This window comes from Nycticebus coucang, chromosome 5 (assembly GCF_027406575.1).
Source record: "Nycticebus coucang isolate mNycCou1 chromosome 5, mNycCou1.pri, whole genome shotgun sequence".
Classification (NCBI taxonomy): domain Eukaryota; kingdom Metazoa; phylum Chordata; class Mammalia; order Primates; family Lorisidae; genus Nycticebus; species Nycticebus coucang.
The window spans coordinates 39,212,499-39,229,943 of record NC_069784.1 but is presented as its reverse complement, the minus strand read 5'-3'; the positions used below and the strand labels follow the sequence as shown (position 1 = coordinate 39,229,943).

The 17,445-nt window shown below is 47.2% G+C and overlaps 1 protein-coding gene across 5 annotated transcripts; it reads left to right on the top strand.

The window, feature by feature from the left end:
- Positions 1–2,737: 2,737 nt before the first annotated feature.
- On the top strand, positions 2,738–16,501 carry MYBPHL (myosin binding protein H like). Of its 5 annotated transcripts, none has more exons than XR_008380188.1 (9): positions 2,738–2,932; positions 11,460–11,548; positions 12,111–12,306; positions 12,533–12,672; positions 12,795–12,954; positions 13,050–13,186; positions 14,130–14,842; positions 15,249–15,294; positions 16,412–16,501. XR_008380188.1 is itself a non-coding variant. In XM_053591700.1 (9 exons), exons 1-8 carry the CDS (start codon positions 2,788–2,790, stop codon positions 15,257–15,259), a joined length of 1,065 nt encoding a protein of 354 aa, XP_053447675.1. In that variant the 5' UTR covers positions 2,738–2,787; the 3' UTR covers positions 15,260–15,294; positions 16,403–16,501. The 5 variants fall into 5 exon arrangements, 3 of the variants coding, with proteins under 3 accessions (XP_053447675.1, XP_053447673.1, XP_053447674.1); XR_008380187.1 differs by having other exon boundaries at positions 16,403–16,501; XM_053591700.1 differs by having other exon boundaries at positions 14,130–14,316; positions 16,403–16,501.
- The last annotated feature ends 944 nt before the right edge of the window (positions 16,502–17,445 follow it).

Below are 17,445 nucleotides of genomic sequence, written 5' to 3'. Positions count from 1 at the left end.
AGCAAGCAGAGAATAGGCCAATTAAGGAGCCAGGACTGTAAGTTTATAGCATGAGAAGGTATTAGGTAATCTATGGGGAAAATGAGAAAAAAGTGAAATTTAAAAACAATGAAATTTTCCCTATAAGTTATCTAATTATGTTCTTCTTCAGTTGCTTGTTCTTTGTGCTCATACAGATCTACGTTCTGTGGGTGTTTGTAAGACCAGCTTTCTTGTTCTCCCCCCTACAAAGTCTAGCAGACCCACCCCACATATCACCTCAGGTTTCTGTTGCCATATTCTTCCTTCTGGACACAGCAACATATAGTTACTCTCCTGAATCCTGAATGTTCCTTGTAGCAGGTTTGATAATTGACAGCACCAGCAATTTTGTCTTTGGTAACTTTGCCTCTGCACCTCATGTTTCTGCTGCCACTCTTACTCATGATCCTTCCTCATCCTTTCATCTAAGGACCTTCAGAGAACTGCAGCTTCCCTCTCTTCCCAAGTGTTTCCTTTAGGGGAGGTTCCTGCCCACTTGCCTTCCTGGGTGATGTTTCCATTTACTATCTGGGGTGTTGGTCTGAAGATGACAGGGCAAAACCCTGGTTCTTGAGGCCACCATCTGATGGGAGGGTTTCTACCCCAGGACATTATCTAAGGTAGTTGTTTTGTTTGAAGGGAATTCTATCAGTACTCTAAGACTTCCTGCACCAGAATCTCTAGGTTGCTTTTGAAAGTGCAGATTCCTGGATCCCACCCAGAGCTACTGAATTAGATATTTCTGATGGGCAGACCCTAGGAATCTGCATTCTAAATTTGATTCTTTATACCTTCTTTTTAGGTATACCTTTTTTATACCAAAATATGGGTTAAAGCGGGGAAGACTGTCCATGCTCATAGGGGCCTTGGCTAGGTCAAGCAAGAGAAATAGTTCAGAAAGACCTTTAAACCCGTTCTGCTGGGGTACAAGTCTAGCCTTTTACCAACCAAACCAGCCCCAGACGCCAGACTTTGAAGTCACCCTCTTTGGCCATCCTACCCTCTGGTGAACAGATTACTGAGCCCAGAGTACATCTACAGGTTGTCCTGGATCTCAGCCCCTATGCTAGTTGCAAAGAAGCTGGGAGTTTGTCACCCAAGATAATAATACAGGCTCCTGGGATCTTATCCACTGCCCCCAAATTGAGAACAAAAATGTGTAAAGAGTCCATTCAACCTCACTCTTTTTCCATGAAAAAATACAGAGGTAGCAGAGGGGGTCTACCTGTACTTCCCATTCAACTTTGCTATGACTTTAAAACGTCTCTAAAAATTGAGTACTTTTTTTGAAAATAAGAGGGGGAAAAATACAAACAATACAGAAAGTGGAGTATGGTGGAAAACCAGACAATTTGGATGGGGTGCACAACATGTGTAGGCAATGATTTGGTGAGCCTGGAAATTGTGTAGGACCTTAGTATGTATTGTGTGACTAGCACCACTGTGGGCCGGCCACTTTCATAAATATATATATATATATATATATATATTTTTTTTTTTTTTTTTTAAATCATAGCTGTGTACATTAATGCAATCATGGGGCACCATACACTGGTTTTATAGACCATGTGACATTTTCATCACACTGGTTAACACAGCCTTCCTGGCATTTTCTTAGTTATTGTGACATTTATATTCTACATTTACTAAGTTTCACATGTACCCTTGTAAGATGCGCCATAGGTGTAATCCCACCAATCACCCTCCCTGTACCCATCCTCCCCCTCCCTCTTCCCCATATTCTTAAGTTATAACTGGGTTATAGCTTTCATATGAAAGTCATAAATTAGTTTCATAGTAGGGCTGAGTACACTTTCCTATATTTTTATCATTGTGTCCTCAACACATTATCCCTTGTCACATAGACTGGGGACCTGAGGCTCCGAGTAAGTGATTTGCCCAAGTCACAAGCTAGCAAGTGAGTGGACAGCCAGAGGCCACGCTCAAACCCTCTGAGCCCACCCCTGCTCCCTCCCTATATTTGTATTTTATCTCACTGGCAAGGGAGCCATAGACAGCTTTCAAGGGGAAGCAATGCTGGGTTGACCTAAAAATAGCTTACATTTATCAAGCACTTAGCTACAGACTGCTAAGCACTTTACAGAGATTACCTCTTTTAATCCTCACAACAACCCTATGGTCGCTGTTATCTTCATTTTACAGATGAGAAAACAGACTTAAGAGAAACTGATGTGTTGCAAGTCACACAGCTAGTTGGGGCCAAAGCCAAAGTGGAGACTGTCCCCACCACTGTCCTGGGCTCCATGCCCCCGGAGCATGGGGAGGGGCCTATAAAGGTCTAGCTGGTAAGACTTTATAACTCACTGCACATGGCAGCAGAGGGAGAAAGCAGTTGAAGGTGTGCTTGTGAATCAGCTATATTTGAGACCAAATTGCCCTATTGGGTGAGCTAGAGGTCAGGAGCAGAGATGTCACCCAAACCTGACAGAAGCCAGAGTCCCTTTCTGGATGGTCTATGCTCAAGCTCTCCCTCCCTCCCTAGTGCCATGAGGGGTGTCATCTCCCAGATAACAGGGCCACCTCCGCCCTCCTTGCTGTGGCTATTCTGGGCTGTCATGCCCCTCTCTTCCTCTAGCCCCTACTTCAGCCCTGCTGAGAGTAGCTGAGTGGGGAAAGGCCAGCCCAGTTATGTAACCCAGTGGCTGAGACCCCGGGAGGCCAGCCTGGAGATCAGGTGCTCAGCCCCTCCCTCACCACTAGCAGTGAAAATCTCCAGCTGGAGCCCAGCCTCTGGGTAGGCCCAGCATGGAGGCAGCCACAGGTCCGGAGGTGGCCTCGGGATCCAAGCTAAAGGTGAAGGAGACCTGCTCACCCGAGGCTGAACGACCCCAAGCTCCAACTGGACAGGAGGCTGGCTGCCCCAGTCACCAGCTCCTGCCTCCCATAGAAGGTGACCTATGGCAGGTGGGGAGGGTGGGGAGGCCAGTGGTGGGACTTGGGGAGGACAGACCTACTCCTGCCTGCACCTCGGTTTTGCAGAGCTAGACGACTCTGTGGGCTTGGTACTCTGGATGGAGGGTCATCCACTGGAGCTCCCATCCCCTTGGTCGATTCTGACTTGCTGCCCAAGTGGCTCTTCTGGGTCTTTGCTTTTTAGATGAAAAGTCCATGAATGGTATTTGTGGGACTTTATAGTGACTGAAAAGGATCTGTTTATATTTTTACCTTTTCAAAAATGTCTGTCACAGGGACTAGGAAGACCTGCTATAGTAAATAGCCAGTCAGGAAGTAGTGAGAGGTGAGACGCTGGCCGTCTGCAGTAGGACAAGGAGGGGATCAAAAGCTATAGTGATGGGGAGGCTGTGTGTGGAGCTGCACGGTGACACTCAGCCTCTCACTCGGCCGTGCCAGAGGTGCTTACCCCATCGGAAGTCCTGACCACTCGGAGCTCCGTGGAAGTGGAGCCTTTCTGGGAGAAGCATTTGATTTCCCCTCCATGGTGGCCCCTATGGACCTCTCAGCAAAGAGGCATCCTGGAGCCAGGAGGTGACTGGTGCCCCTTCCAGCCCAGGCTTCCCTGCTGCCCACCTCCAACTGCTGGCTGAGGCCTCTTGGGCTAATACCTCTTTCATGCTCACCTGTGGGGCCCCAAGAGCCAAGCACAGTGTGTGTCCTGCTTCCATGGCTCAGCCAATCAGAGGGGGAGGGCAGAAGCCAGGCTCTTCCTGTGTGCAATAATTGTGATCACAGGCAGGGGCAACCACAGGACTCCATTAAACGTTCAAGACAGTTACCTGCATGAAGTCTCAGCTTTATGGCACCTTGAAGTCTTAAGTGCAGAGGATGCAAAGGCAAAAAATGAAAAAACTGTGGACTCTCAGGGTAGGGAGAGGTAGGAGGAGAAATAACATAGACTTGGAGGCAGAGATCTAGGCTCAATTCCCAATGCTGCCTCTAGCAGCTCTGTGTCCTTGGATAAGTCAGTGAACTAGTCAGTTTCAATTTTCACTTTACAAAATGATGAGTAATCACATCTACCTACTAGGGTTGTTGAAGGGATTGCTGAGATGACCCAAAGTGCTGTGGAAGAGGCCAAACCAAGATGTGAATATATAATACCAAGTCAGGAGTGAAGGCTAAGGGTTCTATCTCTGAACAGGGTCATGCGGGGGAAACTCTCTGCTTCTTACCATCTTCATGGAAGAGGTTGGGCTTTTAGAAACTGAATGTCAAGGACAGAGAGCTGGCTGAGTTTGTCCCATTGAAAAAGAGGTAGAGGTAGCAGAAGTTATTATGAACATTTTAACCTGGGGTGTCTGAAGCAGAAAACCAGTTTCTTCCCTGGAAAGAAATGACAAGGAATGAGTTACAGTGAGAGGGAGAATGAAGCGAGGACTGCTGACTCCCTAACTATAGGTCTCCACAGCCCCTGGAAGAGGGCGCTTATCTCACACTTCTCCCCTCAGCTGCAGCCTGACAGGCCCTGGCCATAGTCCCACAAGGGCAGCCTGAAGATCTGTCCTTGTGTGCAGCAGCTCTATTGGCTGCACACCTCAGGGCCACCAACACCCAGTTGTTCAACCCAGTGATACCCCAGAAGTCACTAACAACAGGCCCTCACTTGACACTATGCAAAGTATGTGTGCATCTGTTAGCTGCTTGGAAGAAGACGTGAGTTCAAATCCTCTGTCCTTTGACCCTCGGCAAGTCAATCCACCTCTCTGGGCCTCCATTTTTCCATCTGTAAGTTAAGGAGTTAAACTAAATCAGTGTCTTAACCTTTTGGTGGATATGGACCCCTAGGAAAACTGATGAGAATGATAGATTCTCACCCCAGGAAAAATACACACAGAAAGTTCAGGAAGTCCACAGAGCCCCTGAAGCCCATCCAAAGGTCTTTTGGGGTTCCATGGGTTTGGATTAGATGTCCCCTTAGGTCCTCAGAGAGCTCCAAAGGTTTCCTTCCTCCCTTCCTTCCTTCCTCCCTCCCTCTCTCTCTCCCTCTCCTCTCTCTCTTCCTTACTTCTTTATTTTTTAGACAGAGCATTTCACTTTGTTGCCCTGGGTAGAGTGTAATAGTGTCATAGCTCACACAACCTCAAACTCTTGGGCTTTAGCAATCCTCTTGCCTCCGCTTCCCCAGTAACTGGGACTACAGGCACCCACCACAATGCTTGGCTAGTTTATTTTTTTAGAAATGGGGTCTCAAGGGCTGGGCACGGTGGCTCACGCCTATAATCCTAGCACCTGGGAGGCTGAGGCAGGTAGATTGCCTGAGCTCACAGGTTCAAGACCAGCCTGAGCAAGAGTGAGACCCCGTCTCTAAAAATAGCCAGATGTTGTGGCAGACACCTGTAGTCCCAGCTACTCAGGAGGATGAGGCAACAGAATCACTTAAGCCCAAGAGTTTGAGGTTGCTGTGAGCTGTGACATCACAGCACTCTACCAAGGGTGACAAAGTGAGACCCTGTCTCAAAAAAAAGAAAGAAAGAAAGAAATGGGCTTTTGCTCAGGCTGGTCTCGAACTCCTGAGCTCAAGCAATCCACACACCTCATCGTCCCAGAGTGCTAGGATTACAGGCGTGAGCCTTTCGTCGAGCAAGCCTGCTGTGTGGCTGAATAAGCAGGCATAGGTATAAACAATGTTATGTCTGTCCTCAATACTGTACTGAGGCACTGTGTCCAGAAAACAGGACCAGGGGCCAGAAGAGAGTTCCAAAACAGTGAGAGGCTGGGAAGCAGGCTGCATCCTGTCATGGAGAAGGGGAGACCCTGAAACAGAAGAGAGTGTTCGCCTGCTGATTTCAGCATAATTGCTCCAACTGGCCGTGCATCTTCTTTCAATCTGAACTGATCTGAGTCTTCAGGCATGGGAAGCCAAATCTCATGGCTGGAGGAAACCTTTCTTCCTTCTTGCCTTCCTTTCCTCTTCCTTCCTCCCGCGAATATTGGTGTGCCTATAATAGGTGCCAGAGTTACAGAAATGAACAAAATAAGCAAAAAATAACTGCCCTCATGGAGGCTATATTCTAGTGGAGAGAGATAGCCAATGAATAAATAAACAAGTAAAATATACACTATGTCAGATGGTGATAAATGCTATGTCAGCAACAATGCAGGGAGGATAGAAAGTGTGGTGTAGGAAGCATGCAAGCTCCCCATTGCCAATAGAATATTCATTGAATGGCTGGGTACCGGTAGCTCAGTGGTGAGGGCCCCCACCAGCCACATGCTCTGGGCTGGTGGCTTCGAACCTGCCCTCAACCTGCTAAACAAACAAACAAAAAACAGCCAGGTGCCTGTAGTCCTACTAGGGAGGCTGAGGTAAGAGAATTGCTTGAACCCAAGAGTTTGAGGTTGCTGTGAGCTATGACGCCACGGCACTCTACCAAGAGTGAGACTCAATTTAAAAAAAAAAGAATATTCATGGAAGACCTCAATAACAAGGCAAAATTGGTGGGCTCAGCGAGGTGGCTCACTCCTATAATTCCAACACTCTGGGAGGCCGAGGTGGATGGCTTGCTTGAGCTCAGGAGTTCAGAGCAGCCTGAGCAAGAGCGAGACCCCATCTCTATTAAAAATAGAAAAGAAAAAAAAAACCTAGCCAGGCATTGTGGCAGGTACCTGTAGTCTCAGCTACTTGGGAGGCTAAGGCAAGAGGATCTCTCGAGCCCAAGAGTTTGTGGTTGCTGTGAGCTATGACACCGTGGTACTCTTCCCAGGGCAAGAGTGAGACTCTCTGTCTAAAACAAATAACAACAACAACAACAAAAAGCAAGGCAAAATGTGGGCATCAACTTAAAAGAAGTGAGAGACCAATGTGTGCAGATATTTGGGGAGAATATTCTCCATACAGAGAGAACAAGTGCAAAGGCCCTGAGGCAGGGCCACTGTGGCTCTGGCCCAGGGAGGGAGGCAGTGGTAGGAAGTTGGTCAGAGAGTAAATAACCACTGTGAAGACTTTGGTTTGCTCTGAGACAGATGGGCAGCCAGTGCAGGGTTTGGGGTAAGGACTGACATGATCAAGTGCAGGTTTTAAACTTTTTTTCTGGATGCTGTATTAAGAATAGACTGTATGTGGGCCTGAGACACTAGCAAGACCGTCAGCTGAGACTAAGAATGAGGGAAAAGGCATCAGGATTTTAGAAGAGGAAAGTGTGCAATAGTCATCTAAGAGAACAAGAAATTGAGTTAACTGGGGGAGTCTTGTTGCCAGGGTCTACTTGCAGGTAGTGTCATTGTTAATGGCCCTCTAGTTAAAGTCGGGATACTTCTGTATTTTTCCCCAGTCATGTTATTCTGTATGGAAGCAGGAGGCACTGAGCTGGTGGAAAGTTTATTTGACCAGGGTTGGATATTTCCAGGAAGGTACAATGAAGGAAAGAAGATTAAGGGATTTGAGTAAGTGTGCAAAAGAATGAGTATAATAACGACTAGCCGTGGAATCTAAGTTGGGTGGGGAAAAAAGTGCATGCAAGGGGTGCTGGGCAGTGAGAGGGTGGTAGGGTAGCGAATCACAGATCTTGATGGTGTTAAAGAATTGCTGATATTGGAGCATTAGGGGAAGTGAGATAGAAGAATAGAGATTATAGTAGGATACTACTAGTTGATGAAACAAATAGGTCTCAAGAACAAAAGATGTCTCACTAGTATCAGAATGGAAAACAAATGTTCCTATTCAGCATATAATTCTCCTCCATATAGTAATTCCTTAGCATCCTTAGCATCCTGTGATCATCTGCACACAGCTAGCGGAAGGGGAAATAGAAAATGCACTTCTTAAAAAACTTGGCCCAGGCAGCAACCCTAGCTCAGTGGGTAGGCCACCGGCCCCATACACCCAAGCTGGTGGGTTCAAACCCAACCCAAGCCAGCTAAACAACAATGACAACTGCAACAAAAAATAGCCAGGCCTGTAGTCCCAAGAGTTTGAGGTTGCTGTGAGCTATGACACCAAGGCACTCTACCCAGGGCGACATGGTGAGACTCTGTCTCAAAAAAACAAAAACAAAAACAAAAAATCAGCCTTGGCCCAGAAGTAATTCTCATCATTTCCACTCACATCTCATTGGCAAGAACCAGTCTCATGGTCATACAGTAAGGACCTCTAAGAAATGTGCCTGACAGGGCAGCCACTTTTCAGAGAGAACCACATTGTAGAAAGGATAACCTGGATTTTGGTGAACAATTAACCCATCTCTGTCAGGGAAGTGGTGGTAAGAGAGTGGGACACTTGCAGTTCAGATCACAGAAGGGTTGCAGTTCTGGTCTAGAGAATGACCCCAAGGACCAGGGGCTGCAACAGGGAGCACAAAGGCATTGGAAGAGTGGCAGGCCAGGACATTTGGAAGGGTTACCAGGAATTTTGACTTGAGCAGTATTGAAAGAGTGACAGTGAGCCCAGGCTAAAGCCATCAAGCATGGGGGGAGACTAATATGACAACCAAACTGAGACCATCAAAGATGGGTCTTAGAAAACCCAGGCTCTGCTTTTGGGCTCTAGGGTTTGGCTCACAGCCCTCCTGGCACCTGAGGAGGAGAAAGACCTTGGGCCTCAGGGGAAGCCAGGCCTCCCCAAGGTCAGTACAATTTGTACCTCATTTGACTGCGGATGTGCAAGAAGAGATGCCTGCAATGAGCCTGCATAGTAACATCTTAGCAAAGGGTCGGGTTGCAGCCTGGGTGTTTGGAGAACTTGCTGCTGACCGGGCATCTGGAGCTATCAAACCTGCCTAGGTGCTTTGTCAGCTGCTTTACCTCACTCCCATCCTCCACCCTCCCCCTGGGTGCTCGGAAGCCTCCTGAGAGCAGAGTCCTTACCTATCTGTCCTTAGAGAGTCTCGACCATCCTAGACTTAAGTTTCATCATCTTGGTAGGGAACCCCACTGATAAGCAAAGAACTGGCAAGGGAGCCCTCCAGGGAGAGTGAGACCTCATCCTAGGTCCTGGCAGCCTTTCTCCTCTGTGCCTCTGCCCCAACTGGGGCTCCTCTCGATCTCATCCTCCCTGAATTCCCCCACCTTAGTTTATTTTCCATATAGACCTATTTTGTTGATTTTTCTCTTTAGTTCAGGTGTTCTGGCTATGGTCCCAGTCCTAGGTAGTCACTGGCAGGCAGGTGAGTGGACACAGGCCATGCTCAGAGCACAGGCCCTTCAGACATATAGTCCTAGATATGGAGGTGGGTGCCAGGCACAGCTTCTCAGCTAGCTGAGAGTTTCCTCTGAGCCCTTTCTTTCTGGTCTTCTCCTTGTTCTGGGTGCTTACCCAGGCCCTTCACAATGCTGTGTCTATAGGCTGCACAAGGAACAGCAGAGCTGCCTTCTCTCCAGCCCTCCCCCAGCAAATGTGAAAGGTTATCTCCCCATCCAATAGTAGGAGCCAAGTCTGACAAGACACGGTTTGGACCCTCCTTTCCAATTACAGCCCTCTTTTTCAAATAACCCTTAAGTCATATCCGCCCGTTTTCAACTCCTTGGTTGCTTGCCAAGATGGCCACAGGAGAGGAACACATCACACAAATACTTCTTCTGTTCTCTATTCCCCCACCCCCTCCCAAACAGAGCAGGGTCAGTTACTTGGCTGCTGGACCTCTGTCACTGTAGTATTCTTGCTGAGGCGGTTAATCCCCGAGCAGGGGAGGGAGGACAGGCACACAATCATTCAAGTCCCCTCATCATGAGAATGCCAGAAAATGGTGTCAGTCTCAGGCAGGCCACCAAGGGAACCCAGGTGGGATGTTTGCACTTTGGCAGCAAGACTGCCGAGGCGTCCCGAGAGGAGAAACACACACTGGGTCATTCCCAAAACTTACACTCAGCATTTTCCTGAGCATCTCCTGTCTTCATCCTGGAAGCCAATAAACGTATCTAATCTCCACTCTCCACTGGGACATGCCTGGGGGATCAAGGGGAAGTGAGTGGTGGACCTAATCTTTCCCAGATTCTGTTTGTACAAAGTGATCCTCCACAAACTGGAAGAACACCAAGTCGGCACCAGAGTGGGGCAGCCGGGGCTCAGAGGGCTGCTCCCTCCGTTGGTGCTGCCTGGAGGCAGGCTGGGGAGTCAGGGTGCTGACTCTGCCTGTAGCAGGGAAAGTATTCTCCTGAGTCTCCTCCAAACTGGAGGTCAGGATTAACACTGAAAGTGTGATCCTTTCGGGCGGTGCCTGTGGCTCAAGGAGTAGGGCGCCGGTCCCATATGCCAGAGGTGGCGGGTTCAAACCTAGCCCTGGCCAAAATCAAAAAAAAAAAAAAAAAAAAGAAAGTGTGATCCTTTCATTAGTAAAAAAAAAAAAAAGAAAGTGGCCTTGGCCAGGAGCAGTAGCTCACACCTGTAATCCTAGCACTCTGGAAGGCCGAAATGGTGAATTGCTTGAGCTCACGACTTCGAGACCAGCCTGAGCAAGAGTGAGACCCCATCTCTACTAAAAATGAAAAAAAAAAAAAAAAAATAGAAAAACTTGCCAGGCATGGTGGCTTACTCCTGTAGTCCCAGCTACTTGGGAGGCTGAGGCAAGACTATTGCTCAAGCCCAAGAGTTTGAGGTTGCTATGAGCTATGGTGACACAGCACTCTACCTAGGGCAACAGAATGAGACTCCCCACTGGGCCAGGCCATATGTATATATATTTTTAAATATATATACATATGGCCTGGCCCAGTGGCTTCATGGCTTCAGCATTCCGGGAAGCTGAGGAGGGTGGATTGCTTGAGCTCAAGAGTTTGAGGTCAGCCTAAGCCAAGAGTGAGACCCCCATGTCTGCCAAAAATAGAAAAACTAGCTTGGCGTTGTGGCAGCACCTGTAGTCCCAGCTACTGGAGAGGCTGAGGCAAGAAGATCGCTTGAGCCCAGGAGTTTGAAGTTGCTGTGAGATATGATACCATAGCACTACTCAGGATGACAGAGTGGGACTGTGTCTCAAAAAAAAAAATCATTAAGGAGAAATGTAGAAAAGGGGTGGGGTGGAAAGACAAGATCTGTGCACAAAATCTCACCTGATGAAAAGTCAGTACTTGAGAGTTACAAACTAAAGAAGCATTAGGCTCGTACTTTAGTGTTCTTTCTTCCAACTAACACTCTCTAGGACAGTGTTTTCCAAATTTCTTTATCTCACAGCACACTTGAACCTATAGTTAAACTTCTGTTGCACACTTAAATTATGTTGATCAAAAAAAAAGTAAAAAAAAGAATATACTTACTGTGCTTTGAACTTCCTTTGAAAATAATTTTAATTAATGATCTTTAAAATTTTTCATAGCATACTGGTTGAAAATCACTGCTCTAGGGTGTTGTTCAGCAAGTTGCTCATCCCTGAATCCCAGTAAGATGATGATAGGAGCCATCTTACATTTCCTAAGATAAGGGTGAAATTTGGTGAACAATGCCTGGGCTGCCCACCCACGGGGTGCAGCTGGATGTAGTTTTCACTTCCTCTGACTATCTGTCACCTGTTCTCTCTCTTTCCATCACTCAGAGCACCCCAAGATCTGGCTACCTCGGGCCCTGAGGCAGACCTACATCCGACAGGTTGGGGACACAGTGAACCTACTAATCCCATTCCAGGTGATCCTCCCAGCCCTATGCTAGGTCCATGTCTGGACCAGGCCAGGCTTTTTATTTGGAAATAGATGCCAAGAGTCCTGCTAGCAGAGGGGCAGTCTTCCTGTCCTTGAATGGAAGGGGCCACATCACCAGAAGTCTGAGTCCTTGTGACCCATCTACTCGCACTACTGAGGATGGGTTTGGTAGGGTGGGGCGTGTCCCATGAGATGCAGTGAGACTAATCCTTGATCTTCAGTCTGTAGAGATCTGGGAGTTTGGGGAGCTCTCAGCTTGAAGGCTCTTGATGGTTTGGGTGGCTATTCAGTTGGTCTTAGCTGCCCTGGTGTCCATGACCTAAACTCTCCAAGGTTGGGAGACTGAAAGCCATCCCCTTTTCCCAGATCCTTAGGCCATGGCTGAAAGAAAGGAGTTCCCTGGGAGAGCCCATCAAGTTCTAACTTAAGGGAATGTGCAGCTGCAAGTCAAGTCACCTTTGTTACCCTGGGGTGGGTCTGATCCCTCCCGTGGAAGGGAGGGTTGAGAAGCCTCTTGGGACTGCTCAAGCCTTGTCCCCATTCCTCAGGGCAAGCCCAAACCTCAGGCCATCTGGACACATGATGGATGTGCCTTGGACACCAGTCGAGTGAGCGTGCGGAATGGGGAGCGAGACTCCATCCTCTTCATCCGAGAAGCCCAACGTGCAGACTCAGGTCGTTACCAACTCCGAGTACAGCTGGGCGGGCTGGAGGCCACTACTACTGTTGACATCCTAGTGATCGGTATGTGGGTGGCAGTGGGAGATGGGTGGTCCTCAGGAGCTCTCTCTCTAGGCTGAAAAGGAACCATCTCAGAGAGCTGGGGAAACTGGGGTGAGGCCCCCCACATTGAGTCTGGAACACAGGGTGGGCAGGGGAGAGGTAGCTGAGAAGAAAAAGGGCCCAGGGCACTCCTGAAGTGATTTCAATGCAGTCATACTGTACCCACTGCCCTGGTTTGCCCTTTCAGAGAGACCAGGGCCTCCTCAGAGCATTAAGTTGGTGGATGTTTGGGGCTTCAGTGCTACGCTGGAATGGACACCTCCACAAGATACAGGCAATACAGCCCTCTTGGGATACACTGTGCAGAAGGCTGACACAAAGTCTGGGGTGAGACACTGCTGGGAAGGAGGGCTGGAGGAATAGGGTTTCTGGAATGGGCCTCTGGCAGCTCCACATGGGCTGAGTTCACAAAACAGGCATCTTTACGGCACATCCTTGGGCCCCTGCAGCTGTGGTTCACGGTGCTGGAGCGTTATCACCGCACCAGCTGCATCGTCTCTGATCTCATCATCGGCAACTCCTATGCCTTTCGCGTCTTTGCTGAAAACCAGTGTGGACTCAGTGAAACAGCCCCCATCACCACTGAGCTTGCCCACATCCAAAAAGCAGGTAAGGGACCACGAGCTGGGAAAACTTAAGGATGAAGAGTTGAAGAGGGATGGGGATCTCAGACTCTGCATCATGGCCTCTCTTGGTACCTGTAGCTACTATTTACAAGACCAAGGGGTTTTCCCAGCGAGACTTCTCTGAAGCCCCGAAGTTTACCCAGCCTCTGGCAGATTGCTCTGCAGTCACTGGCTATGATACCCAGCTCTTCTGCTGTGTCCGCGCTTCCCCTCGGGTAAGCGAGGAGTCCGGGGATGGCTATCTGAGTCACTTCCTGCTCCTGTCCTAAGCTGCTGCACAGAGCACTCTAATATTATATCTGTTACCACTGCTACCATCAGACTTTCCAACAACATGCTATTTATGAATAGTCAGGGTACTTAGAGTCCAGACTCATGAGAATGTTTCCCTTAGAGTCCAAGACTCATGATAATGTTCCCTTTAGTGTTTTTCCTCGTATACAAGGATGTCACTTACTGACCAGCTGGCAGTTAGGCATGAGCTTCAAGCTGTTCATTGGTAGGAGAGAGAGGGTCGCACTGGTTTGTCCTATTTACCCCTCCTGACCTCACTGATCAGGGCCATGCACATGCAAGCTGTCTTGAGTTTAGACTTTGGTCACAACCCTAAACAAAGCTCTGTATTTAGAATCTAGACATTATACTCCACACATGACATAAAACACCATTGACAACCTTTACCAAGTACCTTTTGGGTTATGAGTCTACAGCAGACTCTGTGGAGATCAACCTCAGAAGAATATCAATAGCCAGCTCTGAAAACTACTTCTTGACCAGTGAAGACAGGATCAACCTACAGGTCAACATGAGAATAAGATATGAACACTTCATGATGCGTGCATAAAAAAGAGGCGGCCAATGCACATAGCTCCCGTGCAGGGAGCCTGAGCAGTGCAGAATAGAAATTATCACCTGCTAGGCAGCAATACTTGGTGAAGAAAGCAAGGTTTCAGGTGCTCTTTTCAACCAAAAGGAGGAACTTGGAGGACTGTTGAAGGTACTAGAAGGGGAATCCCTTCCCACAGCATAAGGAATAGGGGGCCATCACAAAGCCAGTAACTATAAGTCTTACAGGCAGAGCCCCTGTGACTGAACACAGAAATAGCAACTGGTTCTGACCCTCCCCTCCTTGCTGTTCCCTCATCTTTTATCTTCCAGCCCAAGATCATCTGGCTGAAGAACAAGATGGATATCCAAGGGGACCCCAAGTACAGAGCTCTAACTTACCTGGGCATCTGCTCCCTAGAAATCCGCAAGCCTGGTCCCTTTGATGGAGGCATCTATACCTGCAAGGCAGTTAACCCTCTGGGGGAGGCATCTGTGGAGTGTCGAGTGGATGTGAAAAGTAAGGCCAGAAGGAGAACTGGTGCCTTAGGGGGCCAATCATCTCCTATCTCCACAGGCGGCAAAATCCAGGGCCAGAGATGGCAAGCCTAGGTGGGGAAGGACTTCCCCCTCCAGGCCCTCTCACTGTCATCATCAGAATGCAGTTTTTGGCCGGGGAGGGGTTTGAACCCACCACCTCCGGCATATGGGGCCGGCGCCCTACTCCTTTGAGCCACAGGCACCACCCTATCACCAGAATGTGTTTTTACTGCCCACTATCGCATGCCTCTCCACCACAATTCTGCAACACAGGAAGAGTCTTTATTTCTGTTTTGCAAAGGGAGAAACCTGAAACATAGGGAGGGAACTGGTTTACCAAAGATATCCAGTGTTGGTTAATAAAAAAATTGCACTATGGTGGCAAGAGCCCAAGCCATCTGGTCCTCACTCAGGTCATTGTTCTTTAAGCTGTACAATCTTCTGACTCAGGAAAGCTGCAGCTGTTTGTTGGCCTGATTTTACTTTTCCCGCTGATTTGTTTAAAGGTAACATTTCACATCCTCTCCGCCTCTTTAATGTATTTATTCATTTATTCGTGCCTGTCACCTTGTTCAGATCTCCGTCCTTGTGTCTAGCATATTGTTTTATAATGATCTATTTATAGATCTATTTCCCTATTAAAGTAAAAGCACTGTGAGGGCAGGGACAGTGTCTTCTCCACCTTTGTCCCCTCAGTGTCTCACACAGTGAGCACTCTCTAAATGTTTGTTGCATTAATCAGAATGGATGGGCCCTTCCATGTCCTATCCTCCTTTATGGATGAACCCCCCAAAAGGAAATACAATTTTTAAAAAATATAAAAAAAAAGAATATTCCCTCCCAATGCTCTGAAAGAAGATTTCCTAGAGATTTCTGAGATGTTAACACTGAGAAATGTCTGAATTCTTGCAGCTCCTTATTGAGGATAGCTCAGAGGAGGAACGGCATTCTGAGGAAGGTAAGGAGAGAGAGACATGGAACCTTAATGGACTATTTCATGTTCATGGATAGTGTTGTCCAGTCAGGGACAGATGTATTCCCGATTCTTTCAATCATGTACCCACTGGTGATCGCTTTAAAAAAAAGAAAATCTAATATCATCATCCTTGTGGAAGGAATTTAGCATAGATAAATTTACCACTTTATCTATGGTACAGACATCATATCTATGATGTACAGACATCATGTCCTCTAAATGTCTGTACTCCTTAAGTTGACGGTAGGAATAAAACCTAATGGTCCTCTGAAGAGTGATAGCATATACTTAATCATAAGGGAGTTCTGAGAAAGAGACCTAGTCAGATCTCAAAGGAACAATCAAGAGTGGAGGAATTAACAAGAGTCACCACCACCACCACCACATGGTAGCTGAGTTAGCTGCCCCTGACAGTTAGTGTTTTTACTTCAGTACCATAAGTATGGTAAGAAGCAGATTAATATTTTAAGTTTTCACTTTTTACTTTGAAGTTTATGGATTCCTTCCAAGAAAAAAAAATCAGCTTTATTATTGTATGTTGATAATAAGTTAACGTTTGAGAATGTGGTCCCAAGCTGTACATTGTTGGCAAAGGGCAACTCCAATCATCATTTACAATTTGACAGCTCCTTTAGATTTTTAATCATTTACAGTTGAAATGTATATAAACTGCTGAGTAGTGGGGGGAAAGGTGGGGAAAGCAGCTTGCTAGAGAATTAAAGGGAAGTAGTTTCCAGTGTTCTTGCTGACTTGCAGCTCCTGGCTGCAGTGAATTCGATCCCATAAGCCATTTACTTAAGCCTATCATTGATACATAGCAAATGAAAACCCTGCGGGATGCATTAAAAATATAGACTTCTCCTCAGGAGAGCTCTGCCTGTCAGTTGGTTTGCAGAGACAGTTCTGTCTCTGTCCCTCAGCATAACACAACATGTTATGTGGTGTTAGTATTAGCCGCCCTTTTTCCTCTCTTGCAGCCAGCACCCAGCAAAGAAACAGGGTAAATAGCGCATTCATAGCACAAGACCCATGCCTCAGCATCCTAGATGTGCTCTTGCTGTAATGGCTACAATATACTCTCTCTTTTCAGTGCTTCCAGGAAGCCAGACCGTGGCAAGACTGTGTTCATAAGGAGCTGCAGCACCATGTCTGGTTTGGACTAATCTAAATAAATGTGTGGATCCTCAGTCCATGAGTGCCCATCTGTCTGAGCCTTTCTATGAAACATTTATTCTAGAAAGCTGGAATCCTTCAGCCTGACGGTACAGACTCTCAACAAACTAAGACTCCTCTATCTTTTCTCATATCTGCATTCTTATTCACAGAGGCTTCTAACGCTGTCATTTCCCCTAAGACAATCTGTACTGGAACTGAATTAAACTCTATATAGTACCGGGTGTTAGAAAGAGATGCTGAAAATGACTTGCATTCAACACGGCAGTGTTTTTCAACCTTTTTTATCTCCTGGCACACTTCAATCTATAAACTTCCATAGCACACTTAAATTAGGTTGATAAAAAAAAAAAAAAAAAGAGTAAAGGCCGGACATGGTGGCTCACACCTGTAATCCCAGCACTCTGGGAGGCTGAGGTGAGTGGACTGCTTGACCTCAGGAGTTCGAGACCAGCCTGAGTAAGAGTGAGACCTCGACTCTTAAAAAAAAAAAAAAAAAATTGCAGGGCATGTGGCAGGCACCTGTAGTCCCAGCTACTTGGGAGCATGAGGCAAGAGGATCACTGGAGCCCAAGAGTTTGAGGTTGCTGTGAGCTATAATGCCACAGCACTCTACTGGGGACAAGAAAGTGAGACTCTCTCTCCAAAAAAAAAAGAGTAAAAAATAGAATATACTTACTGTGCTTTGAACTTTGTTTGAAAATAATTTAATTAATGACACACTGTGTCATGGAAGGACCTTGGGTGTGCCCTGAAAATCACTGCTATTTGGGCTTTCCAGCATAAGCTGGACTAAGAGGATGCACATCCATCACAAAGAGGTAAACCACAGGACACGAGTATGCATCTAGCTAACTGATGACAGAGCCCTGAGACCTAAGGACTGGGATGGCACTGAAGAAATGGGAGCAGAGTCTCATTAAGCCCTAGGGAAAGAATAAAGGTGAGGTTCCCTTGTTT

What these genes read in the sequence shown, in the direction of transcription:
- MYBPHL (XM_053591698.1), top strand. Translation starts at nt 2,788, where the DNA reads ATGGAGGCAGCCACAGGTCCGGAGGTGGCCTCGGGATCCAAGCTAAAG. An exon ending in GCTCCTGCCTCCCATAGAAG is followed by an intron (nt 2,933 to 11,459) that starts GTGACCTATGGC and finishes TCCATCACTCAG; the next exon opens with AGCACCCCAAGATCTGGCTA. An exon ending in AGGCTGACACAAAGTCTGGG is followed by an intron (nt 12,673 to 12,794) that starts GTGAGACACTGC and finishes GGGCCCCTGCAG; the next exon opens with CTGTGGTTCACGGTGCTGGA.